Raw genomic sequence first — 20,112 nt, 5'->3', positions numbered from 1 at the left:
CTAACAGGTGAGGTTGGCCCGACAATCAGAAGTGTCAATCAATCGGTCACTGACTGCAGCGAGTTGGAGTCGCGTGCCAATATTTGTCTTTGCTTCAATTGGCCAAGTAGGGAAAACAGGACCGGGCTCCAGATCTCAGAAGCCATTGGTATGTATTTTCCATATGTGTTCCACGTGCAGGACAGTGTTCGTGGTCCTGGGTTTTCCAGATACACATCACAGGCTGATGGGCTTCTTAGTCCAACTGGTGACCCAAATGTCAACTCCCAAAGTCCATTAGTGAGTCAAACTGAGAACAGAGAGCATGGCGTTCCACAGACTCATCCTCTTTCCCTTTCTTTTGTTGTTACCTCTTCCCTTTTTCCTCGCTCCTCTATCCCTCCTCCTCCCTTCCAGTCACAGCTTCATCCCCTTGATGTCTTTTACTAATGCTATCTCGTGGGACAACAATCAAAACAACAATCACTGACCAAATGGAAATTAAGGGCCCTATTACGAGTTTGGCAGTCACTAGACTGCCAGTTCTGCGGTGGCGGTTGGAGCGCTGCCAATATGGCCGTCTGAGTGCCATATTATGACCACGGAGGTCATGTCGCGGTGGGACCACCAGCACCACCAGGATCACAGATCCCAGCGGTCCGGTGGTTGCAGCAGTCCTAATCTGCCAGGGACCCGCTGCCCTGCGGATTAAGACCTCGTTCTCCGCCAGTGATTTCATGGTGGTCACACTGCCATGAAAAGGCTGCCAGAGAACAGGTGCAGGGGTGCCCCTGCACTGCCACTGGGCAGCACTCTTGCAATGTTCACTGTCTGCTTTGCAGAAAGTAAACACTGCGAGGGTGCTGGTGCACCCTGCATCCTACAGCATTGCTGCCGGCTCGATTATGAGCCGGAGACAATGCAGTAGGCTATTTCCCGCTAGGCCAGTGGGTGGAAACTCAGGTTTCCGCCTGCTGACCTAACGAGATCCTCTTAATGGGCACGGCAGGGAGGTAGCCACCATGGCGGCAACCTCTCCATCGGAAGCTCGGCGGACGGCCTAAACCATCTGCCGAACTCGTAATAAGGCCCTAATGCTCTCTGGCTCTTGTACACGCTTTGTGAAAGTTTTAATTCATGCTTTGTATGGTCTTGTATTTCAATGAAAAACATTTGAATGTTATGCTTTTTAGGTTCTACTGAGTGCCACAGGCATTTGTTAACAGGGGTGATTGACACAGACACAACATTTGAACAAGCAAACACACTTCACAAAAATTAAACATGATCTAGCTTAATATTTATGCTTTAAAGTCTATAATATGTACCATTGATAAACTCCTATCCGCCATCTTTTTAAACTTTTTGTGAAGATGTTCTAAACCTGACTTGGTTGTGGGACTGGGGAATTAAAACTGGCCATGGTATGTACACTTAATTTAAACTGCTGGGAACTAACTCATGGCCCTTGCAGAATATTCTGTCAGGTTCACCCTTCAATCAAAGCTGTGTCACTGACCAGTAAATCAGTCGGGCAGTTTCATACAGCATCATAACATTACTGCGGTATTAGAGCGAGATAAAAAAAAAACATGCTGAGCTACAGAACCACAGAAAACGCAATATTTCACAGGCAACCCCACAGCTGCCATGAGTAATTGCAGATCCCTACCGGGATGCGCTCGCGAGGGAGCCTCCACAAATTTCCTGCTGCCAGCATAGGCAGTAGATTACGGCAGTCAGAAATTATAACACTTGTGCAAATGACACTGATTTGTTGCAACATAAGTGAGGTGTCTGGCGATGCGGTTTACAGAATGATCTTCCCAGGGCTGGCTACCTGGACACCTTGCTTTTGAAATAGCCAGATAAGGGCGCAGTCGAGCATGTTGACTAACAAAGAGGCGTTTATTACACCCATGAGCAGCTCCTGCAATTGCACAGGACGCTTTCCATCATTGTAGGTTTTGTTATGAAATTGGCCGCAAATGTATTAGCAATTCCATCGCGGTGTGGCACTCTCGGAGCCAAAAATGTATCTGAAAGCAAAATCCAGGCACTCAAACTTGGCAGTAACAATAGTTAGGTAAATGTTGAATTCTTATGCAAAAACTATACAGGATTTATCCTGTCACTAAGTCCTCCCAATGTTGACAAATAAGTCATCTATGGTAAAGGGATTCACACATTTTAGCCACCTGGGGAAGCCAGGAAAGGAAATCCTTCATCCATAAAAGACAAATTGTTCACTACACCACATCGCCTCTGCGATACTCTCACTGGATTTCACCTGCACCCTCCCTAGCACTCTTTCTGAAGCCAGAGTGCAAGTTTCTAATGCCAATGATTGCATCTATGTGGTACGCTCATGTGTGGATCTCCCATCATCCTTTAAGCATGTTCATGGAATCTCTTAAACTAACACATCTGTATTCCACTGCTGAAGCTTCTGCATCTGTATCAATTCTCATTCGTTAAGGAATTCACAGTTTCCTCTGATCTCCACTTCATTCTGTCATCTCCTGACCGTGCGAAGAATTTGAGCAAGGGATGGCGCCATAATGTCACTGATCATTAAGCCTCCGGCAAGAACTATAGGCCGGGCCACTGGAATTATGCTACTCTGAGGCCACAAGATTTACAAATAATTATGGATTTGCCACAAGTCTATCACCTGCTGCATAAACTGTAGATTTGAACAAAAAATAAATGTTTCTAGCTCAAAGGATCAAAAGTTACTAAAAACGTGGTGAGACATGGTCGTACGCATTGGAGGGCTCTTTGCAAAAGCTGACGTCATCTTTCAATTGGTTACTGCTGTATTCGAGTGTTCAACTGGTACTAATAATGTGAAATATTTGCCCCTACAGTGTTACAATGTGTAACAAGCATTTGCAATGCAATGGGTCTCGCATTTGCTCGAGTTAGAGCTATTAGCATTGTCAACTCCTACCTGGACTTTCCTTGCCACATAAACTGAAAATTAAAAGTAAAACTGTTTCACATAAGCCAGCCGATTCACAGCGCCACAGCGGCCATGCGTGAAGAGACACACAAAAGGAAAAAGAAGTTCGCTTGCAGTCAAACTTATTGTCAAAAGTGCAATTAACCATGTAACAGGAGCGATGGCCAAGGTGGTAACAAAACCTCCCCAAGGAGGGACAAACGTAAACCATTTACCAATGTCATCAAAGGATTTTTGAAGGGCAAGCCCACGTACGAGTGGTAGTGATGGGCGTGAGGTGGGCGTGGTTCAAAGCAAGGATGAGTGAGACCACTAGCTGTGCAGCACCTGTGCTGCTAGCCCTCCTCTCCTCCAGGTAAGCAATGTCCTCTGCAGAATCCGGACTTAACTGCACACCAGCATCAGCGATGAACTGAGGCGTACTGAGAATCTACACCCTTGGATTTAATGTATTATTTAAATAAATAAGAAATCACATAATCCAAAGAAAAATATTACATCCTGTGAAGATGGTTGGCTGATATCAAATAAGTTCTTCACCAACAATGATACCACGGCTGAAGAAGCCTGGTCCCACTGAAAGTAGTCCCAGACCAGCATACAGAAGGGCAGCCGGTCACTTCACGACAACTCTTGGAACCAGTTAATATTGCTTGAAGGAAGGCACAGAGTGTATCACCAATGTAATCCCTGTAGACACAAGGTGGCCAGAGTGGAGTGGAGCAGCTAGATCAGAGTCTGTAACCAGAGTCGGTGCTGCACCAATGATACCGCAGGCAGCTGCCTTACAGGGCCAGCAAAAGACATCACCGGGTACCAACAAACTATTGCCCATCTCCTCGCAACAAACAGGCCAACCAAATGGCTTTGTTGTGAGGGATGCACAAGTGATCAAAAGGAAAATTTTCATTTTGCCTTGGTTTCCAAAAATCTCTTAGCTGGAGCCAAAAGTAAATAGTGATCTTGTTGGTCACATATTTCATTACAAATTGTATTTTATTTAGTACTTCTAGAGCGCTATATACACCAAAGCCTCTAGGAGCTGCTGAATCAAACATAGCCATGGAACTGAGAAAAATACAAGCAATCCCATTTGTTCCCAGAAAACAGTTAATATTTAGTCATTAAAAATCAATTTTCTGTGTCTGTGTAAAGTCTGATTGGAAGAAACTGACCAGTGCTCAAGGGGGAAATTGTTCAAAGTCAACGAAGAGATCTGCAAAAAGAGTGGCCTGGTCTTCTCTCCAAGTCCCAAGTAGCATTATTCAGCAGCATCTGCATCAGATGTACATTTTGTCTCACTTTTTCTAGAAGAAACAGATGCAATGACTTGCGTAGTCAAGGAGAAATTTTGTCATGAACCACAGAAATATGTTGTTCGTTACTGCTAAAGGTAAACATTTCTTCAACAGTGTGAGTTTCCCAAAACAAGTGCTGGTCAAGGGTTTGTCAGCATCCAAATAAATGCCTAGCTTGCATATGGTATTAGATGCGACTGGAGGAGAACCCCCAGCATCTGCCCAGAAGGATGCCCTCTGACAGATGTTTCCAGTGAGAAGGAGCTCCAGGTTAGATGGGTTACATTTCTGGAGTTGAGCTTTCATCCCCCACAATATACCACTACCAAGACGGCGTGAAAGAATCCTGAAGAACTGCGACTGACCTGACTGATGACTTTGGTGGGATAAGCATAGGATCAGAGTGGTGTTGTCGGTGTACATATAGGACTGGACACGCAGGGAGTGTAGGAGTTCGGCGAAAGCACCATACACATATTGAACAAGAGTGCCGAAAGCAAAGAGTCACAGGGCACACCACAGGCAATCTTCCCAACTCAGACCCAACGGGGAGAAGTGTGACAACTTGCTCCTGCTGCGTGAAAGAAAAACCTAATCCATTTGGGCGTGGTGACTCCGACAGACACTTCCAGGAGCTTGGTGAGGAGGACTGCATGAACAATAGTGTGAAAGGCCACACTGATAGGTCTAAAAGAACAAGGGCCATGACAGCTATGCAATTCACCAATCTGCGTAGGCCAGCCTAGGCTGTAGTTACCGCCAACTTGGTGCTTTGTCCAGGAAAGAATATAGTTTGGCATTGCTTTAGATGTACGCTTGCCGCTGGTAAACAGTGAGGTTCTCAAGAACATTTCCTAGGTAAGGTAAAAGCCAAAACCAGGCATGTCTCAGGCTCAGGAAGGGATTCTTTAATAATGGGTTAACCATAGTTGATTTCCAGGAGAGAAGCACTTCTCCCTCCTTTGGCGAATGGTTGGATAACAACAAAAGTTGAAGGGGGCCAAGAAGAATCAAATTGTTTCATTATTCTGTCTGGGCCCAGATCAGCAGGGGAGTCTGATGGGCGGTTACGAGGCGTGGTCTCTAACAGTTCACCTGTGCACATTCCCTTGAACCCTTGAAGGAGGGCACTTGGTCATTTAATGGTAATGTTTAGGCGCGGAGTTGTTGTGCTGTGTTATATGTATTCATAAAGCATAATATCACCCGCAAGGGTATCCTGCCACTGGGCAGATGTGGGTGCCTAGCCCTGCCTCTGGTAGGTTGGTTAATTAAAGAAGCCGGTCTTTAGCTGCTCGTGGAATTGAAGAAGAGAGGAGGCGGCTCTGATATGCTGTGGGCGTGTCCCTCCACGCTTTAGGAGTGTACGAAAGGTGTTCTTTAACCACAAAAAGTGAGATAGTGAATAGGATGAGAGAAGAAGCCTTTCATCAATGGTGGTGACCAGAGCTCTTAAATTACCTGAAACACTTCCTTGACCAAACATGATGCATGGGAAATCCCAGCCGTGCAGTAGTTCTGCCCGCAGCAACTGGCTACATCTGGACAGTAAAGTTGGTCAAGCCAGTCTAAGGCACAAATAAGTTAGCCAGAACCACACCATATGAAGCATGGTATCAGGGAAAGACCTCCATTTACTCAGCCCGTTAGGAGTAAGATGACCTTGGATGCTTACGAGCATGAAGATGGTATTTTTAGAGTTTGACTCAACTCTTAGGGACAGTATGGCGTCAGAAACCAAGTATGGAGTCAGAAACCCTGTAACTTGAAAAGGGAAACTGGGTTTGCTCTTTCTCAGTTTACACTACATCCGAGGCGATATTCGTTAATCAAGTATCTGTCACCAGGGAGCCCTATTCTAGTGTAGAGGTAAGCTAGACGTGTTGGTACACAGAGAACGAGCTTTTAATACCTTGGCAGAACTTAAATATTCAGCACTGTCGTGATTGTTTGATGTAACGAGTTCCAGAGTGGAGTCACAAGAACACAGTAGTCTCTACCTCCCTTCCTAGAGCTGGTATAGAAACATTTCACTGGCTGTGCACAGCAGAGGGGCAAGTGTGACTTGGGGTGCAGCGGTGACATTTCTAGAGCATGACAGCAGTGAATCGTGATTAAAATCACATGACAACAGGATGATGTCCAACTCCGTATCTATATTTGGTGGGATGGAGTGATGAGAAAGGTGTTGATGTCCCTCTGACACCAATGCAGTGCCAGAAGGGTAAGCAGACCCCTGAAGCCACACACTGGGCAGCGTCACCTGGAAATGAAGCACCTCTATCTGTACATGGTTTTCATTGAGAACAGATGTGACAACTAATTCGGAGTCACAAAGAAATAACAAAATGGAGCAACCAGAGTGGCTATCTGGTGTTATCAGCACAGAAGGTACAGGGGTGCCTCTAGGCACTTCACACTACAGAATGCATGAGGCTCATAGACACCAGCCTATAAATAAGCATTAGCATCACACAGTTAATTCAGAAGAAATGTCTCTTTCAACAAGACTGCATGACATGAAATAGGGCTCCCGCAGAGCACCTAATGGGGAACAAAAGGGGCCCTTTGGGCCACAGCACACCCATAAAGTAGCCAGTGACAGGCAGAACCCACCTACGCTGCACATTTACCTTTCTCTGTTTGAGAGGGGCGAGCAAGGTTTATTATAGTTTTCTTGTAAAGGGGTGACGAGCAGTGAGAGGGAGTGAGTGCAGCACATTCCCCCTCAGAGCGCATGTGTGTTTTGCAGGCCGTCTCGGGCTAGCCAAACACACATGCGCAGTAGTCTCTCTCCAACCCAGCAACACAGTTTCTGTGTTGCCGGGCTGGATAGAGCATGCACAGGCTCCCCCAGTCTGCCTGGGAGAACCCTGACTGGGCTCTCCCAGCCAATCCTGACACTGCTTTGAGCAACGTCAGGACTGGCACAGGGTAGGCTGAGGACCTGTGCCGGCAGCCTGTGACAGAGAAGTGGAGCAGCGCAGCGGCGAGAGAAGGTTTTTTAAAATTGTTTTTATTAAATTAATGTTTATTCCCCCCCCTGTGCCACTCCGCCCCTCCGTGCGCCGCTCCACCCCTTCCATGCCCCGCTAGCCGTGACTAGACACCGCCCCCTCTCACCCTGACTTCAAGAATGTAGAGGGGTGGATTTCCCCGGTAATGTCTCTTTCATTCTCTTTGCCTGGGCTGTAGGTTTGACCCGACAGTATACGACAACGCACCTGGACTCTTCATTCCTGACTTCTGCCCACCCCCTTAAACCACCCAAACCTTTAAAAAGTGCATCAGTAACGTGCGTACGAAACTACAACACAAGTCGTCCTCCTACCTGATATGGCGTACAGGTTCGAGTGCTGGTTTTCAAAGTCTGGTCGAGTGTTTTTGCCTCGAAAACTCGCAGGCAGCGTTAAAGATATGTGCCTAGTCAAAAGGAAAAAAAAAAAAAATTATTAATAGAAGGACTTTTGTTATCTGCACAGAGCTTTGTTTTCAACTGATGCTCTTTCCCAGAGATACATAATCAAACATTTTATTTTAAAAAACACGTGGGTGGTAAACTGCACAAAAGTAAGTTCTGTGGGAGAAAAAGCCTGCACATAGAGGTTCTGCTAATTATTTTTTTACACACCACATCACGTAGCAGATTTTTTTTTTTTTTTTTTAGCAAAATCGTCCAATTAAATAAAATTCTGTGTAACAAAACCGGGAAATGGTCGCCAGTGGCATAACTAAAATGCTTCACAATTTTTCTTATTTCATGAAACTGCAAAATAAATCCAATTACACTGGTGGAACTATGATATTATACAATCCTAGAAACAGCTTTAAGGCAAAACAAAGTACAAGTTAAATCTGTATTTCTAGCAACATAATAACCACAAACAATATCTGATGAAAAGCTTTGGACACTGCATTTTCATAACCTTGGGCATACTAGGAAAGGGAGCCGCTTAGTTCAGAAAATACATATATCGGGTGCTTCTTGTTATGTGTTTTGCTTTCTCATTATTCAAGTAAAAGACTTTCATTTCAAAATTGAAAACTTCTAAAAATGTATTTTTTTCTGTTGTGTTTGGAGTCAAGAAAACAGTGGATTGCGCTGTGTCCCGTGCCGTATCAAAAATACGGTGCATTTTCCTTGTTTGCACCGAGTGCACTTTTAAAAAGTGCGCTCGCGCGCAAACAGGGAAAATGCGCCTTATTAGCATGAAAGCGCTGCTCCCAAGGCAGCTGTGAACTTGCGCTTCTTTGGGGGCAGCGCATTCATGTGGACAATGGAGCGGCTGCTTTGAAGTCGCTGCTTTTTTCACTGTGCAGGCGGCAACCGCCCGCACTCGTAAGGGGGATTAGAGATCGCCCTGCAGGCGGGTGCAGTGAGAGACTGCACTCCCTGTAAGGAGGTGTCTGAGGGAGGGCCATGGGATCCCCTTTGCCCCCCTCCTGAGGGCTGCCATCAGGAGGTGCACTGAGAGTCAGCCATCTTGAAGATAGCGCACTCTCAGTGCGCCTCCAGGCAGCTTCTTTGCCTCTGCTCCCGCGTCTATAATACCAAGCAAGTGCAGAGGTAAAGGGATTCCCTCATTTGCATGGGGCCACGCCTTACAACTTACTCACAAAATCTTTTTTGTCAGAGTTAAAATTGTAGGCATTATGTGAATTATATCATAGAAGTCGGCAAGGAAATTCTTGTCAAATGTGGCTCTCAACACAATGGAACAATGCACTTGGCACCAGTCATGGTCACAAAGCACTTATTGGTCACAGAGTGAGAGGGCAGGTGGTAGGCATTCGAAATGTAGAGATGGTCCATGATGGACAGCTTCCCATGTGAGCAGAGGGAATCAGAGGGTGGGAGTAGGCACTAGCTCTCTATCACAGTGATCCCTTCCGAAGCAAGCAGCTGGCATTAGGAGGGCGAATGCGGGCACTAGTTCTCTGCCACAAATCGACTCAGTCTCGTACAGACATGCAGTCACGATCTGGTGCTTTGTGAAAGTAAATGCATGCACCAAAATCTGCTGTCCCCTGCATGCCTCCATCCTTTCATTCACAAAGGTTTGCACCGAAGTCCACTGGCCCTTGCATGCCTCCATCCTTGCAGTTACAGCTGTTAGTAACTAAGTCCACCATCCCCTGCATGCCCCCATCCTTGCATTCACAGCTGTTCGCACCGACATCCACTGTCCCTTGCATATCTCCATCCTTTCATTCACACCTGTTTGTTGCTAAGTCACTGTCTCCTGCGTGCCTCAATCTTTGCATCCACAGCTGTGCACACCAAAGTCTGCTGTCCCTTCTTGCCTCCAACCTTGCATCCCCAGCTGTTCGCTCCGGTCTTCTGTCCCTTGCATAGCTCCATTCTTGGACTTGCAGAGGTTTGCACCGAAGTCTGCTGACCCTTGCATGCATGCATCCATCTTTTCATTCACAAAGGTTTGCACCAAAGTCCACTGGCCCTTGCATGCCTCAATCCTTGCAGTTACAGCTGTTAGTACCGAAGTCCACGTCCCCTGCATGATCCATCCTTGCATTCACAGCAGCTCGTACAGATGTCTGCTGTCCCTTGCATGACTCCATCCTTGCATTCACAGCTCTTAGCACCGAAGTCTACTGACCCTTGCATGCCTCCATCCTTGCGTTCACAGCTCTTAGCACCGAAGTCTGCTGACCCCAGCATGCCTCCATTCTTGCATTCACAGCTGTTCTCACCAAAGTCTGCTGGCCCTTGCATGCCGCCATCCTCACATTCACAGCTGTTCTCACCAAAGTCTGCTGGCCCTTGCATGCCGCCATCCTCACATTCACAGCACGTAGCACCGAAGTCTGCTGGCCCTTGCATGCCACCATCCTCACATTCACAGCACTTAGCACCGAAGTCTGCTGGCCCTTGCATGCCTCCATCCCCACATTCACAGCTCTTAGCACCGAAGTCTGCTGGCCCTTGCATGCCTCCATCCTTGCATTCACAGCAGTTTGTATCTTAGTATGCTGGCCCTAGGATGCCTCCATCCGTGCATTCACAGCTCTTCACACCTAAGTCTAGTGGCCCTTGCGTGCCTCCATCTTTGCATTCACATCTGCTCGTACCTTAGTCTGCTGGCCTTAGCATGACTCCACCCTCGCATTCACAGGTGTGCTTCACACAGAAGTCTGCTGGCCCTTGCATGTCTCCATCCTTGCATTCACAGCTCTTAGCACCAAAGTCTGCTGGCCCTTGCATGCCTCCATCCTCACATTCACAGTTCTTAGCACCGAAGTCTGCTGGCCCTTGTGCGCCTTCATCGCTGCATTCACAGCTCTTAGCACCGAAGTCTGCTCGCCCTTGGGTGCCTCAATCTTTGCATCCACAGCTGTGCACACCTAAGTCTGCTGTCCCTTCATGCCTCCAACCTTGCATTCATAGCTCTTCACACTGGTCTGCTGTCCCTTCATGCCTCCAACCTTGCACACACAGCTGTTCGCACCGACATCCGCTGTCCCTTGCATATCTCCATCCTTGTATTCACACCTGTTTGTACCGAAGTCACTGTCTCTTGCGAGCCTCAATCTGTTAGTACCAAAGTCTGCTGTCCCTTCTTGCCTCCAACCCTGCATTCATAGCTCTTCACACTGGTCTGCTGTCCCTTGCATGCCTTCATCCTCGCATTCACAGCTCTTAGCACCAAAGTCTGCTGGCCCTTGCATGCCTCCATCCTCGCATTCACAGCTCTTAGCACCAAAGTCTGCTGACCCTTGCATGTCTCCATCCTTGCATTCACAGCTGTTCTCACCAAAGTCTGCTGACCCTTGCATGCCTCCATCCTTGCATTCACAGGTGTTCTTCACACAGAAGTCTGTTGGCTCTTGCATGGCTCAATCCTTGCATTCACAGCTCTTCACATCTAAGTCTGCTGGCCCTTGCATGCCTCCATCCTCGCATTCACAGCTCTTAGCACCGAAGTCTGCTGACCCTTGCATGTCTCCATCCTTGCATTCACAGCTGTTCTCGCCAAAGTCTGCTGGCCCTTGCATGCCTCCATCCTCGCATTCACAGCACTTAGCACCGAAGTCTGCTTGCCCTTGGGTGCCTCCATCCTTGCATTCACAACTCTTCACACCGAAGTCTGCTGGCCCTTGCATGCCTCCATCCTCGCATTCACAGCTGCTCCCACCGAAGTCTGCTGGCCCTTGCATGACTCCATCCTTGCATTCACAGCTGTTCACTATGATGGATCCAATCGGATCGTGCCTCATGACTATTAATATTGCAAGTCATGTGCAACTCAGTGCAGTGCAAAGCAGTGTCCGGACGTAGTGACCACAACGTGGCAGGATGATACACCGTGTAGGCAAAGCATCAGCAAACATTTTTAAATTAATTTCCCTCACTTTTCGGAACAAAGCGATCTAGCTATAGAAGTTTTGTTTTTTCCTCTCTTTCAAGACTGTGTGGTAGTGTTAAGTCCCTTTTCTGTTTCTGCAATATGCTTGACTCTTCTCATGATTGATTGTCTGTATCAAGTGCAAGATTCTGCCATACGGACCATGTTGTGGACTATTTCATACAAGATTTGTTGTTGTCTTCTTTATTTTATTTCCTCTCTTGTGATGGCAATTTCAACGTAAAGCAACAAAAAATTGTTGGGGTGGGGACCGTGGGGGGAACTTCTCCAACATTCTAACAGTGACTAAATGTAGTTACAAAAACTGACTTCATAATGATCACTCGTTTGAGCACCACGAAGAAGCTATGTGATAAGTTTTGACTTTACGCAAACACTTGGCTGCGGTAAATTAATACAAATTTACCAACTTAGCTCTGTAATGTATTTACCATCTCGGAACTGTACGCCAACCCCTTCCACCAGCACACACGGAAGGAAAAACAAGCTGGCATTTGAAAGGAAAAAAAAACTAAGAAATTATAATTGCAAACTCCCAAAGTTCCTGAATTCATGTCTTTAAAGAGTGTGCAAGATTGCAGCATCTGGCAAATCAATTACTACTTTAGAAATTCAAACAGCAACATGGCAAGTGCATTGCAAAAATAATCAAGAACAACGGCTTGCTTTAGATTACAGCGGCCACTAGAGTTCTGAACACAATTAATCATCATTCTAGGCAATGGGAAGCCATATTGACACTCATTCTTAATTTGAATATTTAATTAGGGTGAAGTTCTTCATCAAATTATTGCAGAACTGGGAGGAACGCCTGGAAGGTTTAGACAATTATCAGTTTAACTCTTTAACAACTGTTCACCTGAAAAAAACACAAAAGTGTTCTCATCCCCGGATGGAGGATGGTGCTGTTCAACTCATGGACCAGAATCCATGCAACCTCTCTGCTTCTTCAAGTTAAGCTAAAGCCAACCAGTGTGCTCTTCTCTACAGGCTGGAAACACTTCGGAATAATTGCACTAATTCACGTATTCTATATATCAGAAATAGGGCTCCCAGTTTAGTAGTATTTCTTTTTTTGACATGTACGTCTGTATTTACCCATATATATTTTTTGCTAATTTTATCTGTATTTATCTGTACTTATTTTAGGTTTTGTGAAACAATGATGCTGAAACTAGTATATTTTCGTATTTATTTAACGAAAAGTGTACATTCGTATTTAAATGTCTGCCAGTTTTCAATGATATTAAGACCCAGTGACGGCTTGTGGCAGGGAACGGGGCGGGCTGGTAGGACCTAGTAGGGGGTAATAAAATAAAATAATAAACATATATAAAAAAAAAATTACCTCACTCCTCGCCGCACCGTTCTTGCGCGGTCGACTGCAGGCACAGGCTCCCAGCCAGCTCTGCGGCCTATCCCAACGCTGCTCAGAGCAGCATCAGGTTTGGATGGGAGCAGCCACGGCGCTCCCAGGCAGACTTGGATCCTGTGCAGGCTCTCTCCAGCCCGGCATCCGAGTATCTGGCTGGAGAGAGCCTACTGCGCATGTGTGTTTGTCCGGCCCAAGTCGGCCGGCCAAACACACATGCGCTCCTCAGTCCGCATCACAGTCCGTGGCCCGCCCCATTTAATACAGAAGGATAATAAACATAGGGGGTGATTCTGACCCCGGCAGTTCACTACCGCCGGGGCCAGGGTCGGCGGGAGCACCGCCAACAGGCTGGCGGTGCCCCGCAGGGCATTCTGACCGCTGCGGTTTTGCCACGGTCAGAAGTGGAAAACCGGCGGTCTCCCGCCGGTTTTCCGCTGCCCTGGGAATCCCCCATGGCGGCGCAGCTTGCTGCGCCGCCATGGGGGATTCTGACAGCCCATACCGCCATCCTGTTGCTGGCGGTTCTCCCGCCAGGAACAGGATGGCGGTATGGGTTGTCGTGGGGCCCCTGCAGTGCCCATGCCAATGGCATGGGCACTGCAGGGGCCCCCGTAAGAGGGCCCCACTTTGTATTTCAGTGTCTGCATTGCAGACACTGAAATACGCGACGGGTGCCACTGCACCCGTCGCACCTTCCCACTCCGCCGGCTCAATTCTGAGCCGGCGTCCTAGTGGGAAGGGTTTTTGCACTGGGCTGGCGGGCAGCCTTTTGGCGGTCGCCCGCCAGCCCAGTGCAAAAGCCAAAATACCCTCAGCGGTCTTGCGACCGCGGAGCGGTATTTTGGAGGGGGGAAGTCTTAGAATGACCCCCATAGTTTATTATTGTTTTGCATTAAAGGGTTTGCAGCTTCTGCTGCTGGTGGGGGGGATGTGGGAGGGCAACACCCCTTTGTCCTACCAGAGGAGCCGCCCCTATTAAGACCTGTAGACGATTAATCAATACACTTTAAAGAAAATATGGAATTTTCATTATCAATCTTATACATACAGGGAGTGCAGAATTATTAGGCAAATGAGTATTTTGACCACATCATCCTCTTTATGCATGTTGTCTTACTCCAAGCTGTATAGACTCGAAAGCCTACTACCAATTAAGCATATTAGGTGATGTGCATCTCTGTAATGAGAAGGGGTGTGGTCTAATGACATCAACACCCTATATCAGGTGTGCATAATTATTAGGCAACTTCCTTTCCTTTGGCAAAATGGGTCAAAAGAAGGACTTGACAGGCTCAGAAAAGTCAAAAATAGTGAGATATCTTGCAGAGGGATGCAGCACTCTTAAAATTGCAAAGCTTCTGAAGCGTGATCATCGAACAATCAAGCGTTTCATTCAAAATAGTCAACAGGGTCGCAAGAAGCGTGTGGAAAAACCAAGGCGCAAAATAACTGCCCATGAACTGAGAAAAGTCAAGCGTGCAGCTGCCACGATGCCACTAGCCACCAGTTTGGCCATATTTCAGAGCTGCAACATCACTGGAGTGCCCAAAAGCACAAGGTGTGCAATACTCAGAGACATGGCCAAGGTAAGAAAGGCTGAAAGACGACCACCACTGAACAAGACACACAAGCTGAAACGTCAAGACTGGGCCAAGAAATATCTCAAGACTGATTTTTCTAAGGTTTTATGGACTGATGAAATGAGAGTGAGTCTTGATGGGCCAGATGGATGGGCCCGTGGTTGGATTGGTAAAGGGCAGAGAGCTCCAGTCCGACTCAGACGCCAGCAAGGTGGAGGTGGAGTACTGGTTTGGGCTGGTATCATCAAAGATGAGCTTGTGGGGCCATTTCGGGTTGAGGATGGAGTCATGCTCAACTCCCAGTCCTACTGCCAGTTCCTGGAAGACACCTTCTTCAAGCAGTGGTACAGGAAGAAGTCTGCATCCTTCAAGAAAAACATGATTTTCATGCAGGACAATGCTCCATCACACGCGTCCAAGTACTCCACAGCGTGGCTGGCAAGAAAGGGTATAAAAGAAGGAAATCTAATGACATGGCCTCCTTGTTCACCTGATCTGAACCCCATTGAGAACCTGTGGTCCATCATCAAATGTGAGATTTACAAGGAGGGAAAACAGTACACCTCTCTGAACAGTGTCTGGGAGGCTGTGGTTGCTGCTGCACGCAATGTTGATGGTGAACAGATCAAAACACTGACAGAATCCATGGATGGCAGGCTTTTGAGTGTCCTTGCAAAGAAAGGTGGCTATATTGGTCACTGATTTGTTTTTGTTTTGTTTTTGAATGTCAGAAATGTATATTTGTGAATGTTGAGATGTTATATTGGTTTCACTGGTAATGATAAATAATTGAAATGGGTATATATTTTTTTTTGTTAAGTTGCCTAATAATTATGCACAGTGATAGTCACCTGCACACACAGATATCCCCCTAACATAGCTAAAACTAAAAACAAACTAAAAACTACTTCCAAAAATATTCAGTTTTGATATTAATGAGTTTTTTGGGTTCATTGAGAACATGGTTGTTGTTCAATAATAAAATTAATCCTCAAAAATACAACTTGCCTAATAATTCTGCACTCCCTGTATATATATACTGCTCTTTAAGCATCATCATTCTTTCTTTTTTAACCTACTTACCTGTCAATCGCCACCGCTACTAGCCTGTCAGTCATGACTGTCAGTATTTAGCTGTAAAAAAATTGTAAAAAAAAAAACGATACCAGGGAGCCTTAATTATAAACTACGTGCCTTGTGGAACAAAAGTATTATAAACTGATGAAGCAAAAACTATTATAAACATGTAAAATGAGCGTAACTTGGAGAATATTACATCAAGGGACTATGGAATGTCATCGCTCTGTAAACCTGTGAGTGTAAGAGGCCGCTGGGAAGGCGGGGTCTCTGCAGAGAGGTTCTGGTGCAGTTCTCGGCCACTAACTCAGAGGCTGGACTACACATTACATTTCTAAACTTCACGTTGCACCCTCAAATAAACGCAGTATACGGCAGTACCCTGTGCGTCATGTGACCTCATGAATATTCATTTTGTAGTTTCCAAGTGTGTGCTTAGCTTGGGTGAGGTTGTCAGAGGGTGGCCTGGCAAGCGGCTGCTATGTACAGCAAGCAAAGCATAATATGTAACTTTATAAAGATGTGACAATATTTATTTATGTAGATCTAAGAATACATTTACAACCAGGCGAACACGACACTCGTTTTCAAAGCGTTTGTAAGGCCAAGACACAGAGTCTGAAGCATCTACTTGGGATGCAAGCAATAAGAGAAAAGAAAACACTGTTTACAAAACTAGGTGTGAAGGAAGCCGGCCTCTAACAGCGCTGCGAGGCCATGCTAAAAGTAAAGTAAGCGCTACACAAATATATGTAAGGTAACAAAACATCATGATGGAAATATTGAAAGCATAGTGAACGGATTAAAGAGAGGCAGAAGATGTCTGTCCGACTAGCAGCCACCTGCTATGACCCCACTGCGCCTCCATAACCTCTGCGTTCTTCACGTCAAGAGCACTCCAAACCGTGGCAGAGCTTTCTCTGCAGGCGCTACATCCAGAACACCTTGCCCGACCAGATGTGGACAGCCGATTTACTATGAAAAAAAAAACACGGAAAAGACGGAGGAAGAGGAAAAACGACAAAGCGTCAAAAATGGAGAAAGCAGAAAGCTGCAGGGGTAGCTGAAGGAGCAGGGAGTTTCTGTACATGGATTGAGGAGGCCCGAGACGGCTTCAGGATTACGCTGCCTCAGTATTCCGTGTTCACACTTTTAATTGCAGCGGTCGCATGTTTAAGGGGAGAGCTTTGGGCACCATCACGTTCTTATTCACAAATTAAGCACTGTTGTAGGCAGAGTATTGGCACGGATTATCCCACTGAATTCTGACAATCCTGTGAGGTACTGTTAGGGAGAAGTTGTATATTGTTTTGAGAACTCTAGTTTGATACATATTTTTAATTTTATGACTGTTTGCCTGATGCATGCCTTGTGGGAAAGCTTTTGCTCAATGCAGTAGGCCTGAGTTAGGTTGACAAGCAAAGGCTGATTGATTCACAGGAAAATTGTATGTTGATTCCACGGGTCTCGACTGCTTATTAAGAAAAGTTATGACCAAGGCAGTAGGCCTGACTTATTTATTGTGCAAACATGTTATAAAGCTAATAGCCCCTTAGGGGTGAATACTTTTTGAGAGGTGTTAAAGCCTTAAAACAGTTACTTTAGTGCATGGAAGCTCAGATACTACATAGGAGGCAAGGGCCTCGGGGTTGGTTACCCGCTCTAGAAACCCCGGGGGTAGTACATCTAAGTGCCAGAACCCTAGTTCGGCCCTTTTAGGAAGGGGTGTATATTGTTTTGCTAATTCAAATGTATATTTGTCATTTTATGATAATATTTCTGATATGTGCCTTGTGGGAAAGTTTATGCTTAATATGGCCGGCCTACGCTGGTTATGGGGCCAGAGACATTTTAGGGCATGAGCAAACTGGGCAACTGCCTAGGGCCCTTACATTTGAAGGGCCCCCCTAGGAAAATGAGCCTTCCCTCACTTTTGACCCCAGTCTATTCTATGTCTCTATCTAAACGTCTCTTCTTCTCTACCTGCCTCGTCCTCTCCTTCTACCCAGTGTCATGTTAAGGATTCCTAGGGGCCCAAGGAAGACCTGTTTCAACCGTTTCTGCGTGACCATGCTAAAGTTTAACATGATGTTTACAACTGTTTGGTATCATGCTTGCTTGCATTAGCAAGGAATGAGTAAAAATAATTAAATATGTTCCATACATAGGCCCCCCAAATAGGTCTTGTCTGCAGTCTCCAAAATCCTCAAGATGACAGTGATATGGGCAAATGTCTGATGAAGTCTATAGGGCTTAACTTGTCCCTCGGATCAGACAGGTCAAATAGCCTCGCATAGCTTTGATCTGTTTATTATGAAATGTGATGACAAAGGCAATGGACTTCACTTGTTTCAAGCAGATCATAATTACACTGTGCCAAATGACGTAAAGCGCTTCTTTGCTACATGGAATCTCTCAGAATATTGTCGTAGGCAAGTCATTTAATGTTGGTTCCCCCTTCTGTCAAACCATGAGGGTAGAAGACTTGCATTGTGCCAGTGCTTAGAAGGGGCTGTATAATACTTTGCCAACGGCAACTTTGTACATATTTGACATTTTATGCGTAATAGCTGGTCGTGTGTGTACTGAAGTACTTTTCAGATCTGGCCCGACAAGTCTGAATATCTGCCAATCTCTTGTAACAAAAAAAAGAATGGAAAAAACATCCATATACATAGAGGGGCACTGGATCAGCTCTCTTTAGCCATTGGTCTGTCCAAATGTCATTCACATTCAGTTCCGACCCATCACAGCATACAGTATGGGACCAAGGGTCAGTGTATGTGAGCCACTAACTTTACTGCCATGCGTGACAGCATTTTGCCTGATCACATCTGCGCATAAACTCGAAACTGGGCGAGATCAAGAACCAGGGATGGTGTGTAAGTTTTTTAGTTTTACAGGTTCCCTTTCATATCTTTCCTTTATATTTCTTTTAGAATGCCCATCTCTCCTCAGACAGTGCTACTGTGCTGCAAGCTAGCCGCTCATTTCAACTGCAGCACGCCGCATCATGCAAGCGACTGGTTCTACAGGGGGATGTTGTGCGCATGTTAGCATCATTTCCATTGGCTGTCCCAGGAACTTGACCATCCTATGGGAGCCCCAACCCTCCACTCATGGCAGTCTCTGAAGGTAGAGGAAGATTCCACCTGCCATGGCTGCTTCCACTAATATAAATGCAATCTACCATCCTAAATGGGGGAAATCTTTAAATGACTTGCTTAGGTGACACTTTTCCGCCCTTAGACGCCACCTACGAGCAGCAAATTCTTTATGAATCCATCTCTTAAATATTATCTACTTTTCAAAGAGCATTTAGAGCAGACGTTTCGCGACACAGGTCCAGGAAGGCCTCCTCTATGCTAGATTTTCAGGATCACCAGAAACTATGCAAATGAGGTCCATTCAGCTTCATCCTATGTAAATGTTTCTTAACCTGGAAAGTATAAAAATCTATTAGTGCAAGGAAGTGTTTGTGGGTCAGCTAGTTCCTTCTGGAAATACAAAGATGTAAAGACCTTGTTACCCTTTAGTGGACTAAAAAGAAAGTCATATGCTAAATTGAGATAATACTAATGCTTCCCAAGTCATGCAGAATTCTTCACGCTATACAGACCACCAGCAGAAGTGCATGTCACTTTGGAATCACGTGCATTACCCGACTTAGTATATTATGTCTTTAGTGAAATCAAAAGCTTTGACCCTGCAATTTACGTCTCCACTTGAATTTGCTTTCTGTCCACCGTTTTTAAAATATACTACTTTATTGTAAGAATTTTTTTTTTTGAAGGACACATGAAGAACTATTTTTAGAACTACCAGGGGTACCTGAGGGTGCTGGGTGTGATAAACCGCACACTTACACCCATGCTATGTACCCCTGCTTTGCTCTTCTCCATGTGTTCTACCATTTCTTCACATCTCTTACAACTGCTGCCCAGGACCTGATGGTGTGTATGCTTTCCAAGTTCTGTTTCCTTAAATGTCCCCTGCCACAGGCTGTGTCGATGACTGCCACCTGATTGCCCTCACGCCCCCTCTTTGAAGATCTTCCTAATCCCATTAAATACGATGCAACACACCAATTTCATGTGTATATTTCTACTGGAATCACAATTAAATTCCATCCTCTGTTCATTTTCTGTACAAAAAAAGTACAAAAAGAACACTATTGAATCCCCCGCTAGCAAGACACCGCCCACCCTTGCCTATAATGGCAACAACTTATGCAAATCACACCCGGAAACAAGGCCGAGGGCGGGACACCAGGCAGCGCTCTTTCCCTACACGTATGTGTGCATCTGCAGAGGGTGAAGAGAGCTTCATTAACCTCTACTGATTTTTAATATTATCTAAATTATTATGTAGAATTAAGTGAGGGAAGGCACAAACTGAAATCTCGAGAAAGGACCGAGCTTTTCAATTTCGAATCGCTAATTAACTGAATGAG

At 45.8% G+C, this 20,112-nt stretch overlaps 1 protein-coding gene across 1 annotated transcript in view; it reads right to left on the bottom strand.

Moving 5' to 3' along the window:
• MVB12B (multivesicular body subunit 12B) overlaps nucleotides 1-20,112 on the bottom strand; it is a 343,711-nt gene that overhangs the window by 171,973 nt on the left and 151,626 nt on the right. The window contains exon 7 of the mRNA XM_069241771.1: nucleotides 7,574-7,665. Coding sequence (XP_069097872.1) covers nucleotides 7,574-7,665 — 92 coding nt within the window. The remainder of the gene's footprint in view (nucleotides 1-7,573; nucleotides 7,666-20,112) is intronic.

Source organism: Pleurodeles waltl, chromosome 6 (assembly GCF_031143425.1).
Source record: "Pleurodeles waltl isolate 20211129_DDA chromosome 6, aPleWal1.hap1.20221129, whole genome shotgun sequence".
In the NCBI taxonomy this organism is placed as follows: Eukaryota; Metazoa; Chordata; class Amphibia; order Caudata; family Salamandridae; genus Pleurodeles; species Pleurodeles waltl.
Note: the sequence above shows the minus strand (reverse complement) of the source record. Positions and strands in the feature narration are given on the sequence as shown.